The sequence below is a fragment of the Stomoxys calcitrans genome, chromosome 2, assembly GCF_963082655.1.
Source record: "Stomoxys calcitrans chromosome 2, idStoCalc2.1, whole genome shotgun sequence".
In the NCBI taxonomy this organism is placed as follows: domain Eukaryota; kingdom Metazoa; phylum Arthropoda; class Insecta; order Diptera; family Muscidae; genus Stomoxys; species Stomoxys calcitrans.
In genome coordinates this window covers 200531949-200552045 of record NC_081553.1, presented here as the reverse complement: position 1 = coordinate 200552045, position 20097 = coordinate 200531949, and the positions used below count along the sequence as shown (strand labels likewise).

The following is a 20097-nucleotide window of genomic DNA, read 5'->3' as shown; positions in this document are numbered from 1 at the left end:
GATTTCCAAATGCATTAGGAATCTCAAAATACGTAGACTGTGCGGCTAAAAGTCTTAAAAACAGTATTGAAAGTTGAATGTCCCTTAAGCCAGAAGACACATTGTAGACTTCAACTGGACTTTTTTTTAGGGACTTTTGAGCACTACCCAGCGAAATTTTTAAATCAGACGTGAAACTTAGGTTTGGCTAGCCGAGCGAATTTTCGAAATAACGAGGATATCAATTTAAGACGTCTACCGTGAAGCGCCGGTACCACCTTGGACCTTGAAATCTTGCACTTCATCTAGATTACACATCAGATTTAACCGTTCGAAATTTCAAAGAGTTGTCTCTTCCCGTTCTCGAATGACAGATTTTTTACAGCTTTTTGTTTAATTCTATCCCACAGTACTTCGCCTCGATTATTCCAAGATGGTGTGACCTGCTCATTTCACTATCTCATCATCTTATGTCTCAAAGTGGCAGTGGCTAACCCATAATTAATCTCTATGTCTATTTGTAGGGCACACTCATCACCGCGCAAATGCCAAGATAACTCGTTATCTAAACCTGTAGTAATGTCTTTATATTGCTCTTCCTTTCATAGCCGTCCACCATCCTAACGAGGCGTTAGTTAGTAATGGTATGATCACGCCTCTGTAAAGCCAGCGAACAATCTTTGGGGTCAGGCCCCATATTAAACCTACAACCCGCCTACAAAGGGCCCTAGGAGGCATCGCTAAATCTTATCAGTACGCTCCTGGATTTGGCACTTCCAGTTAGGTTTTATATCGAAGATAACTATTGGGTTGCCCAAAAAGTAATTGCGGATTTTTTAAAAGAAAGTAAATGCATTTTTAATAAAACTTAGAATGAACTTTAATCAAATATACTTTTTTACACTTTTTTCTAAAGCAAGCTAAAAGTAACAGCTGATAACTGACGGAAGAATGAATGCAATTACAGAGTCACAAGCTGTGAAAAAATTTGTCAACGCCGACTTTATGAAAAATCCGCAATTACTTTTTGGGCAACCCAATATAAAGTATTTTACCTTGTCGGATATCGAAATCGTTCTGCTGAGAAAACGTGGCTCATCCATCCAGGTCGGGAAAACTTGTAAGCACCCCCAAAATCCGTTCGGCCTTATTGCATAGATGATTCGGCGTTCTTCCCATTAGAAGTATTATAATATCGCCAAGCGTAGCAGAGAAGTTCAAATACATCTTCAGTCAGCATGAGTATTAGACCATTTTTGGTGATTACTCATAGGAATGACGATAAAGTGCAAGTGGCGTGCCCTGCGCAATTCTTTTCCTTATGCTCATATCATGTGACTCCCAATTTATCCACCCGTTGCTTAGCATATGTCTTATCCAGTCTCTAAAAACTCGGTCCACCCAATACTGGTCGAAGGTTTGGATTAGTGTGTCGGTCCACACATTTTTTCAAGCCCCCTATGACCACACAGACTGTCAATGTTCTATCGGCGGAGGGCTCCACCGAATGCCCCTTGACATGAGAATGCTGCTTGTGTCTGACCAAATCGACGAGTATCCTTCTCTTTACCAAGGTATCCACTATATGCTTTATTATTTTGTGTTGAAGGGACGTAAGGACTATAGGTCTATTCGCTTTTGGTGACGTATGACTTCTACGCTTTGCCTTCTGGCAGGCCTTCGAAGCATATCCACGCTCTAAAATTAGTTGCTAGAAGAAGGAGGAGCGCCAGTATATCCGTCTCCTCTGTAGTAATGCCAAAGATATTCCATTAGATGCTAGTGACTTAAATGGAGCCCCCCAAGGGTTCCTTTATGATAGTGTCCGTAATGACAAGCTCATTGTTCCTAAATTCCGGTGTCTTCGTGCTCCCCGTCGTATCGTGTAGAAAATGCGTTATAATCTTCCACGCATTTACTAACGCCTGAGTTTGGACACAGATATTTCAGGGAAACTTTTATCATGCTGGCGGCGCTGTTTATTTTATCGAGTTGTTCGACGAAAAGTTTCCAGTTTCTTCAATATACCCTCCATTGCAGTCGTAATCCTATTGACTTAGCCATTCACTTAATAAATCCTGTCAAAGCCTTCCTTCTAGTAGTCTTCCGAACTATAGGTAAGGTTAGGTTAGGTTGAAAAGAAGATGCAGATGTTAATCCGCCCCATGCCACTATGGACATACACCTAAGCAAGCAATGGTCGTCGTCGACCCGAAAGGCTTCGAGTTTATTGACGACAGTCCTCTAACCTTCACCGCCAAATCATCTGCCCTCTCATTCCCCCTTATTCTGTTATGGCCCGGCACCCAAACGATGCGGATTTTGCCATCCTCAGAGAAGGCGTTAATCTCCTTCTTACACTGCAAGACTGTTCGTGACCTTACCGTCCTGGTTGTTATTGCCCTTTTGGCCAGTTAACTGTCGGTAAAGATGTTCACACTCGACGTTCTCGCGTTAGCACCACACCACTTCACGCATTCCGTGATCGCCCGAATCGCCGCCTGCAGGATCGTATTATGATCAGGCAGTTTAAAACAGATTTCAGTCCCTGGGTTCTCAATGTAGACCCCCAGGTCCACTCTGTCTTCTAGCTTTGATCCATCCGTGTAATATAATCTTCCAGATGACAACACTAGGATTCCGTCAATCCAAGACTGTGTCGATGGCAGCAATGCCTCGCACTCGACTTCAAGGTTTATCTCAGGTATCCCATCGGAAACCTCTGCCCTTCCTACCAGGTTCCCTTTCGTCGCCTCGATTAGACCGCGTTGGTATGAGCTGCTCCCATTCTCAGTACATTCTCCCATCGCCTTAAGTCACATAGCCGCAGTGGCTGCCTCACGCTTTATCTGTATGTCAATGGGTCGGATATCTAGAATAGTCTCCAGTGCCCTAGTGGGCGTGGTCCTCATCGCACCGCCTATGCCAAGACAACATGTTCTCTGAACCTGTTGTATGGTCCTTATGTTGCACTTTTTCTCCATAGCAGTCCATCAAACTACTGAGGCGTAAGTATTAGTCTAATTACGCTCCTGTAGAGCCAGTGAACTATCCTCGGATTCAGACCCCATTTCGAGCCTGCGGCCCATCTCCATAGTGTCCAACATCTGTGAATTGATATGTTACACAAATATTTCCTATTCGTGTACGTTGGGATTGTAAATGGGACATATTTGTCCATGTTATGATATAGCTGCCATAGAAATCGATATCGGATCTTGACTTCTTGAATCTATAATGTGCGCAATTCTTTTGAGATTTAGCTGAAATTTTATATGAAATGTTTTTGTTTTGACTTCCAACAACTATGCCAAGCATGGTCTTAAACGGGATATAACCTGATACAGCTGCGATATTAGCCGATATCGGATAATGATTTCTTGACTCTTCAGTGGTCGCAATGCTTACCCGTTTTGGCTGAATCTCGACAGTTATTTTAGGTCTTATTTCAGATTTGGCTTTAGTATGCATTGCTTGTTTTGACTTGCAAAACCTATGCCATAGGCTAAATCGTTTTCCTTTTTTCAAAGAAATTTCATTAAAATTTTGTCTTTAGACGTTTTGCTCTAATTTTGCCTTTAGCGAAAATTTAATGAAAATTTTGCCTTTAAAAAAAACTTGATTTAAATTCTGTCTCATGAGAAAATTTGTTCGTATTTTGTCTTTAGGATTTTCATATGAAAACGTTATCATTCTACAGTAGTAAACTAAAACCTTTCCACTTTTAGTTTTTAATCTTTTTAGATTGTGGTCGGATGTCAACATTACTATGGAATTAGTTGTTTCTAGCCAACCATTATTAACTTTGAACTTAAACTTTATATTTATTTCAATTCATTTCGCAAACATTTTCTGAGGATTAAAGCCCACAGATTTGGTTGAACAATAAAAGTGTGTGTGGGTGTGTGTGCATGCAGAGAGGGTGTATAAGCTCGGTTAGGCGTGTGTTTGTGTGTGTGTATATGTTTGCGCTGACTTATGCCTGACGCTTAGTGACAAAATTGCCTGAACGTGTCTCGCCTTTTTAATGTGTTTGAGGATAATTTTATGTCTGCCACGTGATGTCTTTAAGCGAATGTTTCAAAATGAAGTCATTCGCTTATATTCAAACCTAAATAGAAAATTTCTTTTATAAACCTCAGTGCGTAGCTAAGAAGATTTAAACGAAACACAAAGCGGATAATGCAGTACAGGATTAAAGGTTGTGACATTTCTGTGGTGAATATTTGCCAAAAACATTTTGTTATTATAATATAATAACTTCCGTTGGATGGGGGGGGGGGGGTATATTAAATAGGATGGGGGATAATCTATACCAGGATAGGAGGTTTTGCTAATTTTGATTTGATCCTTTTGTACGTTTGAGGCTGTTATAGATATTGATCTGATATCTTGGACTGGAAAAGAGCCAAATCACTTTCGGCATAGCTGTGGAAGCCACTGCAATGATGAGCGCCTCATGGTATATTATTGGGCAAACTATCTACTATAAAATCTTGGCTACATTTCAGAACATTTCACCAATATTTCACGATATTGTTTAAAAAATTCTGCATGAAATTTGTATTACATCGCAGCCCATGAATGTAGAGGGTGATTTTCTAGCTATTCTCTTTTTTGCAACTCTGGTTTAAACAGCTCACGCACATTTCGTGTTTTGTTTCACTACCAAACATCTTCAGTTTGCTCTATAATTAAACCATGAATCGTCTCACAAACGAACAACGCTTGCAAATTATTAAATTTTATTATCAAAATGCGTGCTCTGTGAAGAAAGTACATCGCGCTCATTTCATTTCGAAACTCATTTTTGGCTCAATGGGTACGTTAACAAGCAGAATTTTCGATTTTGGAGTAAAGATCAGCTAGAAGCTTTGCAAGAGCTACCAGTGCATCCAGAAAATATCACAGTTTGGTGCGGTTTATGGGCTGGTGGCATCATTGGACCGTACTTCTTCAAAGATTATGCGAATCGCAACGTAAATGTGAATAGTGAGCGCTACCGTCGGATGATATCCAACTATTTTTTTAACCAAAATGTAAGAGCTTGACTTGCATGACACGTGGTTTCAGCAAGACGGTGCCACACAACACGCGTAACAATGGACTTGTTGAGAGGTGAGTTCGGTGAACATTTTATTTCACCTTCAGCACCGGTAAATTGACCGCCTAGATCGTGCGATTTAACGCATTTAGACTATTTTATATGGGCTATGTTAAAGCTCATGTCTATTCAGTCAAGCCCGCTTCAATTAACGCATTGAAAGACAACATTGAAGCATTTATTCGTGACATACCGGCAGACATGTTGGAAAAATGGAAAAATTATGCCAAAATTGGACTCAGCAGATGGATCGTTTGAGACGCAGTCACGGTCAACATTAAATTATATGGACCGTACTAACGATTCAAAATAAGATTTCATGCATTTTTATACCCTCCACGATAGGATGGGGGGTATACTAATTTCGTCATTCTGTTTGTAACTACTCGAAATATTCATCTGAGACCATATATATATATTCTTGATAGTCGCGACATTTTATGTCGATCTAGCCATGTCCGTCCGTCCGTCCGTCTGTCTGTCGAAAGCACGCTAACTTCCGAAGGAGTAAAGCTAGCCCCTTGAAATTTTGCACAAATACTTTTTATTAGTGTAGGTCAGTTGGTATTGTAAATGGGCCAAATCGGTCCATGTTTTGATATAGCTGCCATATAAACCGATATTGGGTCTTGACTTCTTGAGCCTCTAGAGGGCGCAATTCTCATCCGATTTGACTGAAATTTTGCACATAGTGTTTTAGCATCACTTCTCACAACTGTGCTAAGTATGGTTCAAATCGGTCAATAACCTGGTATAGCTGTCATATAAACCGATCTTGGGTCTTGACTTCTTGAGCCTCTAGAGAGCGCAATTCTTTCCCGATTGGAATGAAATTTTGCACGACGTATTTTGTTATGATATCCAACAACTGCGCTAAGTATGATTCAATTCGGTGCATAACCTGATATAGCTGCCATATAAACCGATTTGGGATCTTGACTTCTTGAGCCTCTAGAGTTCGCAATTATTATCCGATTTGCCTGAATCCTCTCATGACCATCAACATACGAGTTTATTATGGTCTGAATCAGTCTATAGCTCGATACAGCTCCCATATAAATCGATCTCTCTATTTTACTTCTTGAGCCCCCAAAGAGAGCAATTCCTATTCGAATTGGCTGACATTTTACACAGGTCTCCAACATATAATTTAATTGTGGTCCAAAGCGGACCATATCTTGATATCGCTCTAATAGCAGAGGAAATCTTTTCTTATATCCTGTTTTGCCTAAGAAGAGATGCCGGGAAAAGAACTCGACAAATGCGATCCATGGTGGAGGGTATATAATATTCGTCCCGGCCGAACTTAGCACGCTTTTACTTGTTCTGATTTTTTTTTTTTTTTGTTTTTTTGGAAGGACTTTCCTATAGCTCCTAAAAAATTACTCTTTACAAGTGTAGGAAGTTCTAACAGAATACTAAGTGCAATTTCAAAAAGTCAAGTCGATGTGCCACTTTATGTGGGAGCTTTATCCAAATCTGAATTCCAACAACGACCTACATCAATAAGAGGTATCTGTGCAAAATTTCAAGCGGCTAGTTTCACACGTTCGACCACTATCGTAATTTCCACAGACGGACGGATATGAGCACGGACGGACGGACATTTCCAGTTCGACCCAGAATATCGAGGCGATCAAGAATATATACATTTTATGGGGACGCAGATCAATATTTCGAGGTGTTACAAACAAAATGTCTAGATTAGCATACCATCTATCCTATGAAGGTGGGTACAATAAACCCAATTCATTACCCGATTTCTCTGAAATTTGCTACTATATATGTACATCTATCTTCGTGTTCAAAGTACGTTTGAACATGAAGTCATGTGCACCCATGTGCAGACATGCGTTCACGTATGCACATGACCCACTGTGCATAACGGTACATTGAAGTAAGTTCTTAATCGCTGATTCCGCCTTGACTTCATATTTGTTTACCTGGAATTGTTGCTTGTAGCTTGGAAAGTTGACCGTTTTCGCGGGGTCCAAGTGACAAGCAACAACCAGAAAAAGATCAGTCTCGTTTTAAATCTCAAACCCGCGCATCGTATTCTCTCCCCCTCAAAGTGAAAACCCAAGTGAAGTGAAAAGTAAAAAGTGAACATACATACAAACATATATAACTAGAGTGAACATTGCAACAATAAACTTTGAAACAGTGAACTAATATATTTAACATTTTAGATACAAAGTGACACAATAACAACCGACTCAAAAACCAAATCTACACTCGACCCACAATTGCAACATCACAACAACCATAAGTGCGGGACACAACATACAACACCAACTAATTCTAATATTGCAAACCCCCCACCTGTTAAATACAATGTCTATCTACTACAATCAACTATACTCATAATTTAAATTTTAATCTACTTACTACTGCTACTTAAATCTATGAATTGTGCTATCTAAACCTAAATATTTGCTACTTAAACACTACGATCTACTTATAACTAATGAATTTAAATAACATAGAAAAGAACATCACAATAAACAATCACCACCACATTTGAATTTTAAACATAAAACTTCCTATGTTTTATTTCGAAAGGCAAAACCCTTAGTTTGACCCCAAACATTTGGTCCATTGCGAACCGGATAAGTGGTTTTTTTAAATAATTAAAAAACCAAAAATCAAAAAAAAATTTTTCTGTTTTGTGCCCAAAAATAATTCATTTTCATTTCAAAAGACCCAGTGACCGAAACACAAAAAAATTCGCAACAACAAAAGTGCAGTGACCCAACAATTAAAAGCAAATGAAATAGAAAAGGTGCGAAAAAAGGATTGGTTACACACAACCGTACATACATACACGTATGGACGGACGGCCAACACAAAAATATCAAAACACATAAAAGATCAGTTTTGGCAATTTATTAAAAACAAAATAATACACAAATCACAAATTAAAAAATACATAGCGGCTCTCAGTGTTCTTCGTTTGGTTGTGGCATTTATTTTATTGAAAATTTGATAAAATATTCCAACCAAATGAAGATCAAAACGAAATAACAAAAGAAAATAATAACCAAATTGCAAAGTGACAATTAAAGTACATAAAGACTCAAATAAAACAAAAACTAATTAAATTAACAGGGTGACCCGTGTAAAAATAAAAATAATTAATTAAATTTTAATGTGCAAAAAATTGACCCCAAAATCATTAGAAGTTGTGGTAAATCAAAAAAGAAGTGTGCAAAAGACCCAAAAAACGTAAAGTGACCCGCACAGTGGAACAGAAGTGGAAAAAAGTGGAATTTCAAAAAAAATTATAAAAATCAAAAAATTTTTAAATTGTTTAAAGAAGTTTCTTTGTGTTAAATTGAAAAAAAAGAGCTAAAAAATTGAAAAATTTAACAATTTATCGTCCAACCCAAAATTTATGTTAATTTTTTTCTACATATTTTGAAAAATTTTTTTTTCTCTAAAAATCATAAATTTTTCAGTATTTTAACTTAAAAAACAAATTAGAGTGTTAAAACAGAATTATGGGTTGCTCGATAAATTTGTAAATTTTATCCCAAACTAATTCTTTCTTTTTCTATCAAACATAAAATATTGTGCATTTTCAAAAAACCCCAACAAAATCAAATTCGTGCGTTCCGTGTAAAAACACAAAAACAAAAAATCTACGCTCTGGGATAAAAACGGAAAAACCCGCTACAACGGTTAAATTCCCAAAACTTCATCACATCAAAAACACTAAAACAACAAAATCCAAAACTCTAACGACACAAAGCTACAAAAATTGCAAAAGGCGCCAACACACAATTCTGGACCCAAGCCAAGCGCCCACCTACACACACACACACATACACACACATCAAAAAAGAAGCTTCAAAGTGAGTACCATTTTGTTTTTCTATTAAAGTGCGCTTGGGTATTACGTCATACATAACCTTTTTTTCAAAAAAGGAAAAGTTCATACATTTACCCAGCGTACTTTAATATTGTTTTTGATCGTTTTCTGATTATGAATCGCTAATTCGGTTGTCTGATAAATTTTGACCCAATTAATTTTGACCCAAATTAATTTGATCCAAGTGAATTTGACCCATCATCAAGACACACATTTTTTTTTCTCGCATTAGGTTTTTTTGAAATAGATTTGATTTCTACAAATAACCAGTTTTTTTTTTTGGACATTTTGTTGTAAAATTTTCCTTGGTTTTATAGTTTTTTGACCCTATTTAAAACATATACAAGCCAATTACAAAATGGATAAGAATTTACGCGAAAGATTTGTAAACTGTGTGGATGATTTAGTGGATTTTGAGACCGTTTACTCCGCGGCTAAGTCGGATGATAATATACATTCGTTAGAAATCACGCGGGTAGAACTCAATTCTTTATGGGATCAAATCAAGAAGGCATACTTAGATTGTAGGGATCGCATTCCGGAAAAGGATGAGACACCTATAGATAAAACTAAGCTTCGAAATAGCTACAAACAGGCACTAGAAACTTATAAACGGTGTTTAAGCTCTCTTAACGGAGAAATTTTGGCCCTTAACGAGCAACAAGATCAAGAAAAACAGGAGAGAATATCGATGACCCAACAGCGAGACACTAATGATTTTTTCACCAGCTCTAAGATTGCCGCCCTGTGACACAGATGTTTTTAAAGGGGGATATCGCGAATGGCCTACCTTTAGGGACTTATTTTCAGCAATTTACATTAACAATTCAAAATTAAGTAAAGTCGAGAAGTTGTTTCACTTAACCCAGAAAACAGCAGGAGAAGCCCGCGAAATAATTTCCAATGTTCCACTGACCCATGAGGGTTTCGACATAGCGTGGAGAAATCTCGTTCATAGGTACGAAAATAAACGCATGCAGGTAAATGAGCAATTGCGAGCTCTTTTTAATTTACCTTCGGTTTCCGTTGATAACGCGTCAACAATCCAGAAATTACAGCGCACTATAGGTAGTTGTACCCAAACTTTACAGACCCTTGAAGTAGAAACGGGGGGATGGGACCCAATCTTAGTTTATCTTGTGTCAACCAAACTACCAAGAATATTTTTAGAAGAATTCGAAAGCAGCCTAGCAGATTGTTCGTCTCTTCCATCGTGGAATCAACTAGATGTATTTTTGACCCATAAATTCAAGACCCTAGAATCAGTCGGCAATATCAAGCCACAATATTCGAGATATAATCAACCCAGATCGGAGTACGATAAGCGGGAAAAGCGAGTTAATAGTTTTCAAACAAATGTAAATCCCAATTTCAAGAACACGGGCTCAAGACCCAGCAACAACACACAATCACACTATAATGCTCAGAATAACAAACCGGTTTGTCAACTTTGTAAATCCAATCATTCTTTGCGAGAATGTCCTCAATTTCTAGAAAGGTCGATCAACGATCGAATAAACATTGTTAAGACAGGTCATCTTTGCTATAACTGCCTTTCTTCGGATCATGGAGTCAGGGAGTGTAAAAGTCGTTTTAGTTGTAGGGAATGTAGTCAACGACACCACAGTTTGATACATAAAGGCAACCAGAGCCAGTACCCTACAACAGGCACACACCAACGAGGCGGAGCACGACCTAGCACCAGTGCTGCCGCTCTCAACACTTTAGTTCAACCCGGTAGACAGGAAGCACGACCTAGCACCAGTGCTACTGATCCTACCACCCTAGCTCAACCGGTTAGCGAATACGCACGCCCTAGTACCAGTGCTGCCGCTTTAACCACCCTAGTACAACCATCGGTATCGCCAAATATACAGTCCACACCTTGTTTAGAAGCACCTTGTTCAACGACTTTGACACTTCAGGAAATCAGACCCACTCCGCAACCCAAAGAGACACTTTTGTTCACAGCAATAGTTCAAATCAAATCTAGAGGACATAGATATGATGCCAGGGCAATCATCGATCCTGGGTCACAATCAACTTTCATATCACAAAAAATTAGAAACAAATTGCAACTTCCAACAGTTAAGAATTTAATTCACGTCACAGGTTTAAGCGACGCAGTTTCTGAAACATCGACAAAAGCTTGCGTCTTCAATCTTTGCTCACGAGTAAATCCTAGTTTTGAGCTGGAGGTTTGGGCACCAGTCTTAAAGACCCTACCTTCTCATTTACCAACACACAATTTAAGGCAAAATCAATTTGGAGATTTTGCACACCTTAGTCTCGCGGACCCCCGATTCTTTGAAAGTCGACCCGTGGACATGTTAATCGGATTAGATATTGGACCCCTTATATTCACAAAAGGCGGTACTATGAAATCCTTTGGATCACTTATAGCGCAGGACACCGTTTTTGGGTGGATCATAGGAGGACCCATTACGGAAGACCCTAAATCCGACAGACAAATCACACTTTATAGTGCATCATCATTAGAAAAGATAATCACTCGCTTTTGGGAGGTGGAAGAGACCCCAAAAAAGGTTTTGAGGTCAGCAGAAGATATTTATTGCGAAAATAATTACAAAAATACAACACGACGTAATGAGGCGGGGAGATATATCGTAACTTTACCTTTTAAAAGCTGTTCAGAGATCGGTTCATCTAGGAACATCGCATTGGCACAGTTTCATAGAATGGAGAAAAAGTTGTCTAAGACCCCAGATATTAAAGCACATTATGATGCAGCCATATTAGAGTATTTGGAATTAGGACACATGAGGAAGGTAGACCCAAACAGCGTATACAAGACCCCTCACTACTACTTACCTCACCATGCAGTTATCAAACCAGATAGGGTTACCACAAAACTTAGAGTGGTTTTTAACGCATCTAGCCCAACATCAAACAAGAAAAGTCTTAACGATATCTTACATACAGGACCCATACTTCAGCAAGACCTTGTGCTACAAGTGTTGAAATGGAGATTTTTTAAGTACGTCTTCAATGCAGACGTGACAAAAATGTATCGTCAGATCTTAGTAGACCCCAATCAAACAGCTTTTCAAAGAATTCTCTTTCGTAAATCAGAAAACCACCCAATTGAGGATTACGAACTCTTAACTGTTACCTTCGGCATAAATTGCGCCCCATTTTTAGCGATTAGGACCCTTCTCCAGTTAGCAGAAGACGTGAAAGATTCTCATCCGTTAGGATCAAGAATTATTAAAGAAAATTTATATGTCGATGATGTATTAGCGGGCGGACACTCCATAGAAGAAGCTACAGCAGCTAGGAAGGAATTAGCCTCCGCATTAGAATCAGCTGGTTTCGAGCTAAGAAAATGGGCGTCAAATGACACACGTTTGTTAAAGGATTTAAATGAAGACATGCTTCTTCCAATAGATTGGTTAAATATTTCCGAAGCTTCTTCGACAAAGACCCTAGGAATTCGTTGGAATATATCAGGTGATAATTTCACTTTTACGGCCCCTACAGTTGAAGAAAAGCAAATGAGCACCAAGCGAGAAGTATTATCAACGATAGCAAAGTTTTTCGACCCATGTGGATGGTTAGCGCCAGTAATAGTTGTAGCCAAGTTAATCATGCAACAGGTTTGGCTAGATAAGGTAGAATGGGACGACTCGTTGAAGCCAGTGACTCAAATGAACTGGAATAACTTTGTGAGAGGTAGCCATTCTATAGACACTGTATCGATACCAAGATGGGTTCGGTTTACACCTGCTAGTATTGTGGAAATACATGGATTCTGCGACGCGTCAGAAAGCGCATATGCAGCCACAATTTATATACGCGTTGAACACATCGATAAAACTGTAGACACTTTTCTTCTAGCAGCCAAGACCCGAGTAGCCCCAGTTAAGAAAATCTCTCTGCCAAGGTTAGAATTATGCGGTGCAGTTATGTTGTCAAAGTTAACAAATGCCATTGTGCCTAAGCTTCAATTATCAAAGTTTACGACCCATTTCTGGACCGACTCTACAATCGTTCTAGCCTGGCTACAAAAGCCACCATGCTCATGGAGCGCTTTCGTTGGTAACAGGGTTTCAGAGATATTAGAGAACGTCGGCGGTGAGAATTGGAAACATGTTGACTCAGAATATAATCCTGCAGATGTAGCAAGTCGTGGCTGTTCTCCTGACGACTTAATAGCTCATAATTTATGGTGGACGGGACCCCAGTGGCTCAAATTGCCGCATGATCAGTGGCCGCAAGACCGAGTTAATACAGACACTAATCTTGAAGCAAAACAAGTTAAAGTATTCGCAACAGGCACTTTTGATGACCCTTTGACTCGATTTTCGTCTTTAGCTAGAGCATATCGTGTTTTGTCTTACGCAGTTAGGTTCTGGCGTAACACAGGTTCAACTAGATCCTCACTTAAAATTTCATCGCAAGAAATAACCAGCCCAGAGCTCATAGACACAAAGATGCGTCTTATAGTGGCAACTCAGAAACATTACTTCGTTGAGGAATACAGTTCTTTGACCCAAAAGAAAAGGCTTTCACCTAGAAGTAGTCTTTTACCATTCAACCCCTTCATAGATAGAAAAGGAGTAATTAGATCCAATGGTCGTTTAGTTCAATCGCCAGCTTTGACGTACAGCGAACGTCATCCAATCTTAATCCCATATGATTCGCGATTTGCACTCCTTCTAGTGGAATTTGTTCATAAAGTCTCAATGCACGGAGGCAATCAACTTATGACCCGGCTCATCCGTACGGAGTTTTGGATATTCAGATTGAAACAGTTGATCAAGAAAGTTATACACAATTGCAGAGTTTGTACCCTATATCGATTAAAGACTCAGACCCAAATTATGTCATCTCTTCCACCCGAGCGTACTACTTTATCCAGACCCTTTACGAATACAGGGGTAGATTTTGCAGGACCCTTCGGAATCAAAAGCTTAACAGCACGAGCGTGTTTAATAACCAAGGGTTATATCTGCATATTTGTTTGTTGTGCGACAAAAGCCATCCACTTAGAAGCAACAAGTGATTTATCGACTCAATCATTTCTGGCGGCATTAGCTCGTTTCATAGGAAGGAGAGGGTGCCCAGAAAAGATATATTCCGACAATGGAAAGAATTTTATAGGCGCAGCAGAAATGCTCAAGAAAGATCAGAAAGAGTTTATGAAAAGTTTACAGAGCAGCGCCATTCAGCAACATGCTCATCAGAATTTAGAGTGGAAATTTATTCCTCCAGGAGCTCCCCATATGGGGGGATTGTGGGAGGCAGGAGTTAAATCATTCAAGATACACCTTAAGAAGTCTATGCCCAAAATGAACTTCACGTTCGAAGAACTGTCAACCATATTGGCACGTATCGAGGCCTGCCTCAATTCACGACCCCTTAGTCCAGCTTCTGAAGACCCTAACGATTTAGCACCCTTGACCCCAGCTCACTTCCTTATAGGCTCTTCCCTTTTGACCCCGGCAGAACCCGACATCTCAGAGGAGGACATAACGCTTGCAAATCGGTGGAAGAGATTAAAGATTATATCCCAAAACTTTTGTCAGAGGTGGAAGTCAGAGTACTTAAATGAGCTTCACCGTAGATACAAATGGAAGTATCAGCAAGATAACATACAGGTCAATGATTTAGTTGTCATCAGGGATGAGAGATATCCCACCGAGTGGAAGTTAGGACGAGTTTTTAAAACATACCCCGGTGTTGATCAGAACACTCGAGTTGTAGATATTCGAACTTCCAATGGCATAGTCAGTCGACCCATAACTAAGATTGTCAAATTATTCTCAGACACCCCTAGCAATTCATAATCACATCAAAACACGGTACTCACGAGATTTTGGTTACAGATAATGGCCGGATATTTACCTCGCCCAGAGTCCCCACGACCCGCCAGACCCACACGCCCTCGCTTCGACCCACGGGAACCCAGGTATCGCCCCGCATCTTGGCAGTATGCCTGTGGCCTCTGCCAGGAGGACCACGCCATACGGTCATGCCCGCGGTTCCGGCAAATGACACCGTATCAGAGATACGAGACAGTTGAGAGACGGAGTTACTGTCGGAACTGTCTGGCGCGCAGCCATCTGGCCCCAGACTGCCCCGTGGTCACTGCCTGCCGAACATGCGACTACCGCCATCACACAATGCTGCATGGAGCCCCACAGCTTAGGGAGACATACGGCAGCTACAGCCCGCCCCCAATGGAGATTGCCAACCCACGGCAACTTGCAATCGAACCAGCCAACCAGATGCCCATCGTCCAAGGCCCTCCCCCGGTCGAGATACCTTACAGCCGGGCCACTGTTTTTGTACCCACGGCGATGGTGGAATTGGCACCCGAGGAGCAGGACGATTGGGCTGGGGTACGGGTACTTTTGTGCCAGGCATCGACCATCACCCGAATCGCGGCAGCCACAGTAACTCGCCTGGGGATACCAACGAGAGAGCGCAGAGGGCACCGTCTGGCAACAATAAGACTTCGGTCAAGGCATGCGTCGAGGAGGACCATGTATACCATCCGGGCAGTGGTGACCCGGGATTTGCCGCGACGACCCTATTCAGATCCCATCATTCCCGACCCCACAAGCAGCCTAAGATCCCTTTCTTTGGCAGATGCTGACCCTAGAGGCAACGAACCAATCGATGTAGAGGTAGGGGCCGATGCCTACGCCCACCTCCGGAGGAGTGGTGTTGTACAACCCGGATTGGGAGCCGTCTTCGCCCAGGAGACAGATTGGGGATACGTGTTCGTCGGCCCAGTCACCTCACAGGCAAGAAACCAGGATTAAAAAGGTAAGATGTCACTTCGTCACTTGGAGGGGGAGAATGTTCAAAGTACGTTTGAACATGAAGTCATGTGCACCCATGTGCAGACATGCGTTCACGTATGCACATGACCCACTGTGCATAACGGTACATTGAAGTAAGTTCTTAATCGCTGATTCCGCCTTGACTTCATATTTGTTTACCTGGAATTGTTGCTTGTAGCTTGGAAAGTTGACCGTTTTCGCGGGGTCCAAGTGACAAGCAACAACCAGAAAAAGATCAGTCTCGTTTTAAATCTCAAACCCGCGCATCGTATTCTCTCCCCCTCAAAGTGAAAACCCAAGTGAAGTGAAAAGTAAAAAGTGAACATACATACAAACATATATAACTAGAGTGAACATTGCAACAATAAACTTTGAAACAGTGAACTAATATATTTAACATTTTAGATACAAAGTGACACAATAACAACCGACTCAAAAACCAAATCTACACTCGACCCACAATTGCAACATCACAACAACCATAAGTGCGGGACACAACATACAACACCAACTAATTCTAATATTGCAAACCCCCCACCTGTTAAATACAATGTCTATCTACTACAATCAACTATACTCATAATTTAAATTTTAATCTACTTACTACTGCTACTTAAATCTATGAATTGTGCTATCTAAACCTAAATATTTGCTACTTAAACACTACGATCTACTTATAACTAATGAATTTAAATAACATAGAAAAGAACATCACAATAAACAATCACCACCACATTTGAATTTTAAACATAAAACTTCCTATGTTTTATTTCGAAAGGCAAAACCCTTAGTTTGACCCCAAACACTTCGAAACTACTAAATAGTGAATTTCATGCCCTATTTCACTGAAATATGAAACGTGACTTGTATTACAAAATTTTCTTGTCACCTGAACTTTATATTATACAGTTCGGCCCGTTTGGACATTTTTACATTCTGCGCAACGCTTTAAGGTTTCGACTCAAAAATTCTGCACGAAAACTCTGGCATTGCCATCTGGAAGATCATGCTGCAGCGATGGATCAAAGCTAGAGGACAAAGAGGGTTTGGGGGTTTACATTGAGAACCCAGGGATTGAAAACTGTTTTAGACTGTCTGACCATAATACGGTCCTGCAGACGGGGATACGGGTGGAGATAAGGGCGGAGATACGGGCGGAGATAAGGGCGGAGATAAGGGCGGAGATACGGGCGGAGATACGGGCGGAGATACGGGCGGAGATACGTGCGATCAAGGATTGCCTAAGGTGATGTGGTGTTAACGCGAAGACGTTGAGTATTAACATCTTTGCGGGCAGTCAACTGGCTACCAGGTAAGGTTACGAACAGTCTTGGAGTGTAAGAACGAGATTAACGCCTTCCCAGAGGATGACACGATCCGAATCGTAGGTTTGCCGGGCTATAGCAGAGTAAGGGGGAAAAAGCAGACGAATTGGCAGTAAAGGCCAGTGGAATGCTGAAACCTTTCGGGTCGACTAAGTCCGAGTTAATGGAGTGAGCTACGAACGCGCATGTAACCCTGTGGAACAGCGAAAGGGTCGGTAGGACGACGAAAATCCTATGGGGAAATCCAGATTGTAAGAAAACGTGGTTATTACTGAAAGGAAGTAAGCAGGAAGTTAGTATAGCTTTCGGTATCATTACAGGACACATAGGACTATGAGCTCACTTATGCAAAATCGGTGTGGCAATGATACCAAGTGTAGGGCATGTGGGGATGTTGATAAGGCGTTGGAATTCCAGACATGAACCAAAACAATTTGAGATTTTGTAAGCAGCACGGAATTCCTGACTTAGATTTTCTTTTTCGATGTTACTTTTTAGTATGAAGTGGCATGGGGCGAATTAATATATGCACCCTTTTTTAACCTTACCTAACCTAGCCTACAACAACAACAAATTTTGCCCATGACCATTCCACTAAGGAACAGGGGAAAACTTCTGACATATCAATGACTTCGGTCTGATTCAAGTTTTAAGCTCAATGATAAGGGGACTCCTTTTTATAGCCGAGTCCGAACGGCGTGCCGCAGTGCGACACCTCATTCGAGAGAAGTATTACATGCCATAGTACCTCACAAATGTTGGCAGCATTAGGAGGGGAAAACCAACTATTAGGAGGGGAAAACCAACCCAGGCGTTCAGCAAGGATTTTTACGCAACTCATTATGATATAATCGTCCTGAAGATATGCTTATAAGTCCACTGAGTTTACTTTTGGCGATAGTTTTCATTTTATGATTGGTGGGTTTAGGGCTTGTATTGAATTATGCTATATGACTTTTTCTTTCTAGTGGACAATTTCTACAACACTTATGCAGAAATCTCACTTGGTTTATATGACGATTGGTAATTAGTATGACGAATTTGTTCGTCTGACCGTCAGTTGAAATCACGCTACAGTCTTTGAAAATAGAGATATTGAGCTGAAACTTTGCATAGATTCTTCTATTGTCCATAGGCAGGTTAAATTCGCAGATGGCCTATATCGGATTATATCTTGATATAGCCCCCACACAGACCAATCTGCAGATTTAAGGTCTTAGGCCCATAAAAGCCACATTTATTATCCGCTTTTGCTGAAATTTGGGACAGTGAGTTGTGTAAGGCTACCCAACATCCTTTTTCAATTTATACCCGATCGGTCCGGCTGTGGATATAGCTGCCATATGGACCGATCCGACGATTTAGGGTATAAGGACCATAAAAGCCACATTTATTATCCGATTTTGCTGAAATTTGGAACAGTGAGTTGTGTTAGGCCCTCCGGCAACCTTCTACAATTTGGCCCAGATCGGTCCAGATTTGGATATAGCTGCCATATTGACCAATCTCTCGATTTAAGGTTTTGGGCCCATAAAAGATGCATTTTTTATCCAATGTCGCAGAAATTTAGGACTGTGAGTTAAGTTAAACCCATCGACATACTTCTGCAATATGGCACAGATCGATCCAGATTTGGCTATAGCTGCCATATAGACTGATCTCTCGATTTAAGGTTTCGGACTCATAAAAGGCGCATTGATTGTCCGATGTCGCCTAAATTTGACACAGTGACTTGTTAGGCTTTTCGACATCCGTGTCGTATCCGTGTCAAATCGGTTTATTTTTAGATATAGCTACTAAAAATACCAATATGTTGTAACACGAATCGATATAGCTGCTATGAGGCATAAGGTATGCATTTTTCACCGGATTTTGACGAAAAGTAGTTTACATATATACCCGAGGTGGTGGTTATCCAAAGTTCAGCCCGGCCGAACTTAAAGCCTTTTTAGTTGTTTTTCAGTCAGATCACTGCTACCTGGACTTCAATTTGACTAGGATATATACAATCAATATCTGCGGAATCCTCGTCGCCGCCATCGTCGGACTCTAGAGCTGGAAAAAATGTTCTTTCCATATCCCAAGCACACTATTTTATCAGTTAACAGCCTTCCTTCTTTATCTCTGCAGGACGATAAGCCTGCACCAAAGGCATCGGTTTCATGTTCGGTTATTTGGTAAAATTTTCAGTTTAATTCGGACTCCTGCACATCTCAATTTGTTTACACTCACATCATTCCATTCCCTGTTTTTCTGCGGAATATACATTTCTCCTCTTCATTTTCTCCCGATACCTTTCCACCATCTGGTGAATTTCGGGGTTGCTCTGTATGTCGCATTATTGGCTTCAGTAGCATTTCAATACTCTTGATCGTACCGTGTGTTTCCGAGTACAAAATTTAGCGGCATTTTCCATTGAGCGGGTTGCCACTGCGCCTTTATATCATCGGTGCAAGAAGTGCTTTTATCAAGCAGCCGGGTAAGCCGAGTGGAGTATGCTTAAGCCATCTGTTGCATTTGCATCTTTTCAATATCCAGCTTCGTACTTCTCTCGCCACGCTCAATCGGGTGCGCAAATTTTTGCTGCAAAAAGGTAATTATCCAAATCTATAATCCCTCCTCGGATCGATCAAACATCTACCACACTAGATTAATGCCTTCCATCTATTACAACGTGATCAATTTGGTTCCTTACTTCTTGTTCTGAGTACAACCAGGTAACATTTTCCGACTGTTGGACCAGATATATTTTCCTTCACTATCTTTGCATTGAAATCTCCCAGAACGATTTTTATATCATGGGCTGGGCAGCGGTCCTATTCTCTCTCTAGGCGCTCGTAGAAAATATCCTTGGTCTGCTCGTCCTTGTCTTCCGTCAAGGCATGGACACAAATAAAGCTGATATTGAAAAATTTGGTTTTTGTGCGGATTGTGGCTAGCCTCTTGTCCTTCGGAGTAAAGTCTAGGTGTTTTAGTCTCCGACGAAACACAAATCCAAAGCCAAAT

General features: G+C 40.6%; 2 protein-coding genes across 6 annotated transcripts; both read left to right on the top strand.

Annotated features, from left to right (window-relative positions):
- The first annotated feature begins 6888 nt into the window (after positions 1-6888).
- On the top strand, positions 6889-16421 carry LOC131995116 (uncharacterized). Of its 5 annotated transcripts, none has more exons than XM_059363105.1 (4): positions 6889-6980; positions 8835-8937; positions 14804-15749; positions 16172-16421. In XM_059363105.1, exon 3 carries the CDS (start codon positions 14807-14809, stop codon positions 15743-15745), a length of 939 nt encoding a protein of 312 aa, XP_059219088.1. In that variant the 5' UTR covers positions 6889-6980; positions 8835-8937; positions 14804-14806; the 3' UTR covers positions 15746-15749; positions 16172-16421. The 5 variants fall into 5 exon arrangements, with proteins under 5 accessions (XP_059219088.1, XP_059219085.1, XP_059219087.1 ...); XM_059363102.1 differs by having other exon boundaries at positions 6889-7178; XM_059363104.1 differs by lacking the exon at positions 6889-6980 and adding an exon at positions 8023-8270.
- On the top strand, positions 9929-14764 carry LOC131994826 (uncharacterized). Its single transcript, XM_059361742.1, has 3 exons — positions 9929-10022; positions 10449-11327; positions 11799-14764. The coding sequence occupies exons 1-3, from the start codon at positions 9929-9931 to the stop codon at positions 14762-14764; spliced, it is 3939 nt and encodes a 1312-aa protein (XP_059217725.1).
- Positions 16422-20097: the final 3676 nt, after the last annotated feature.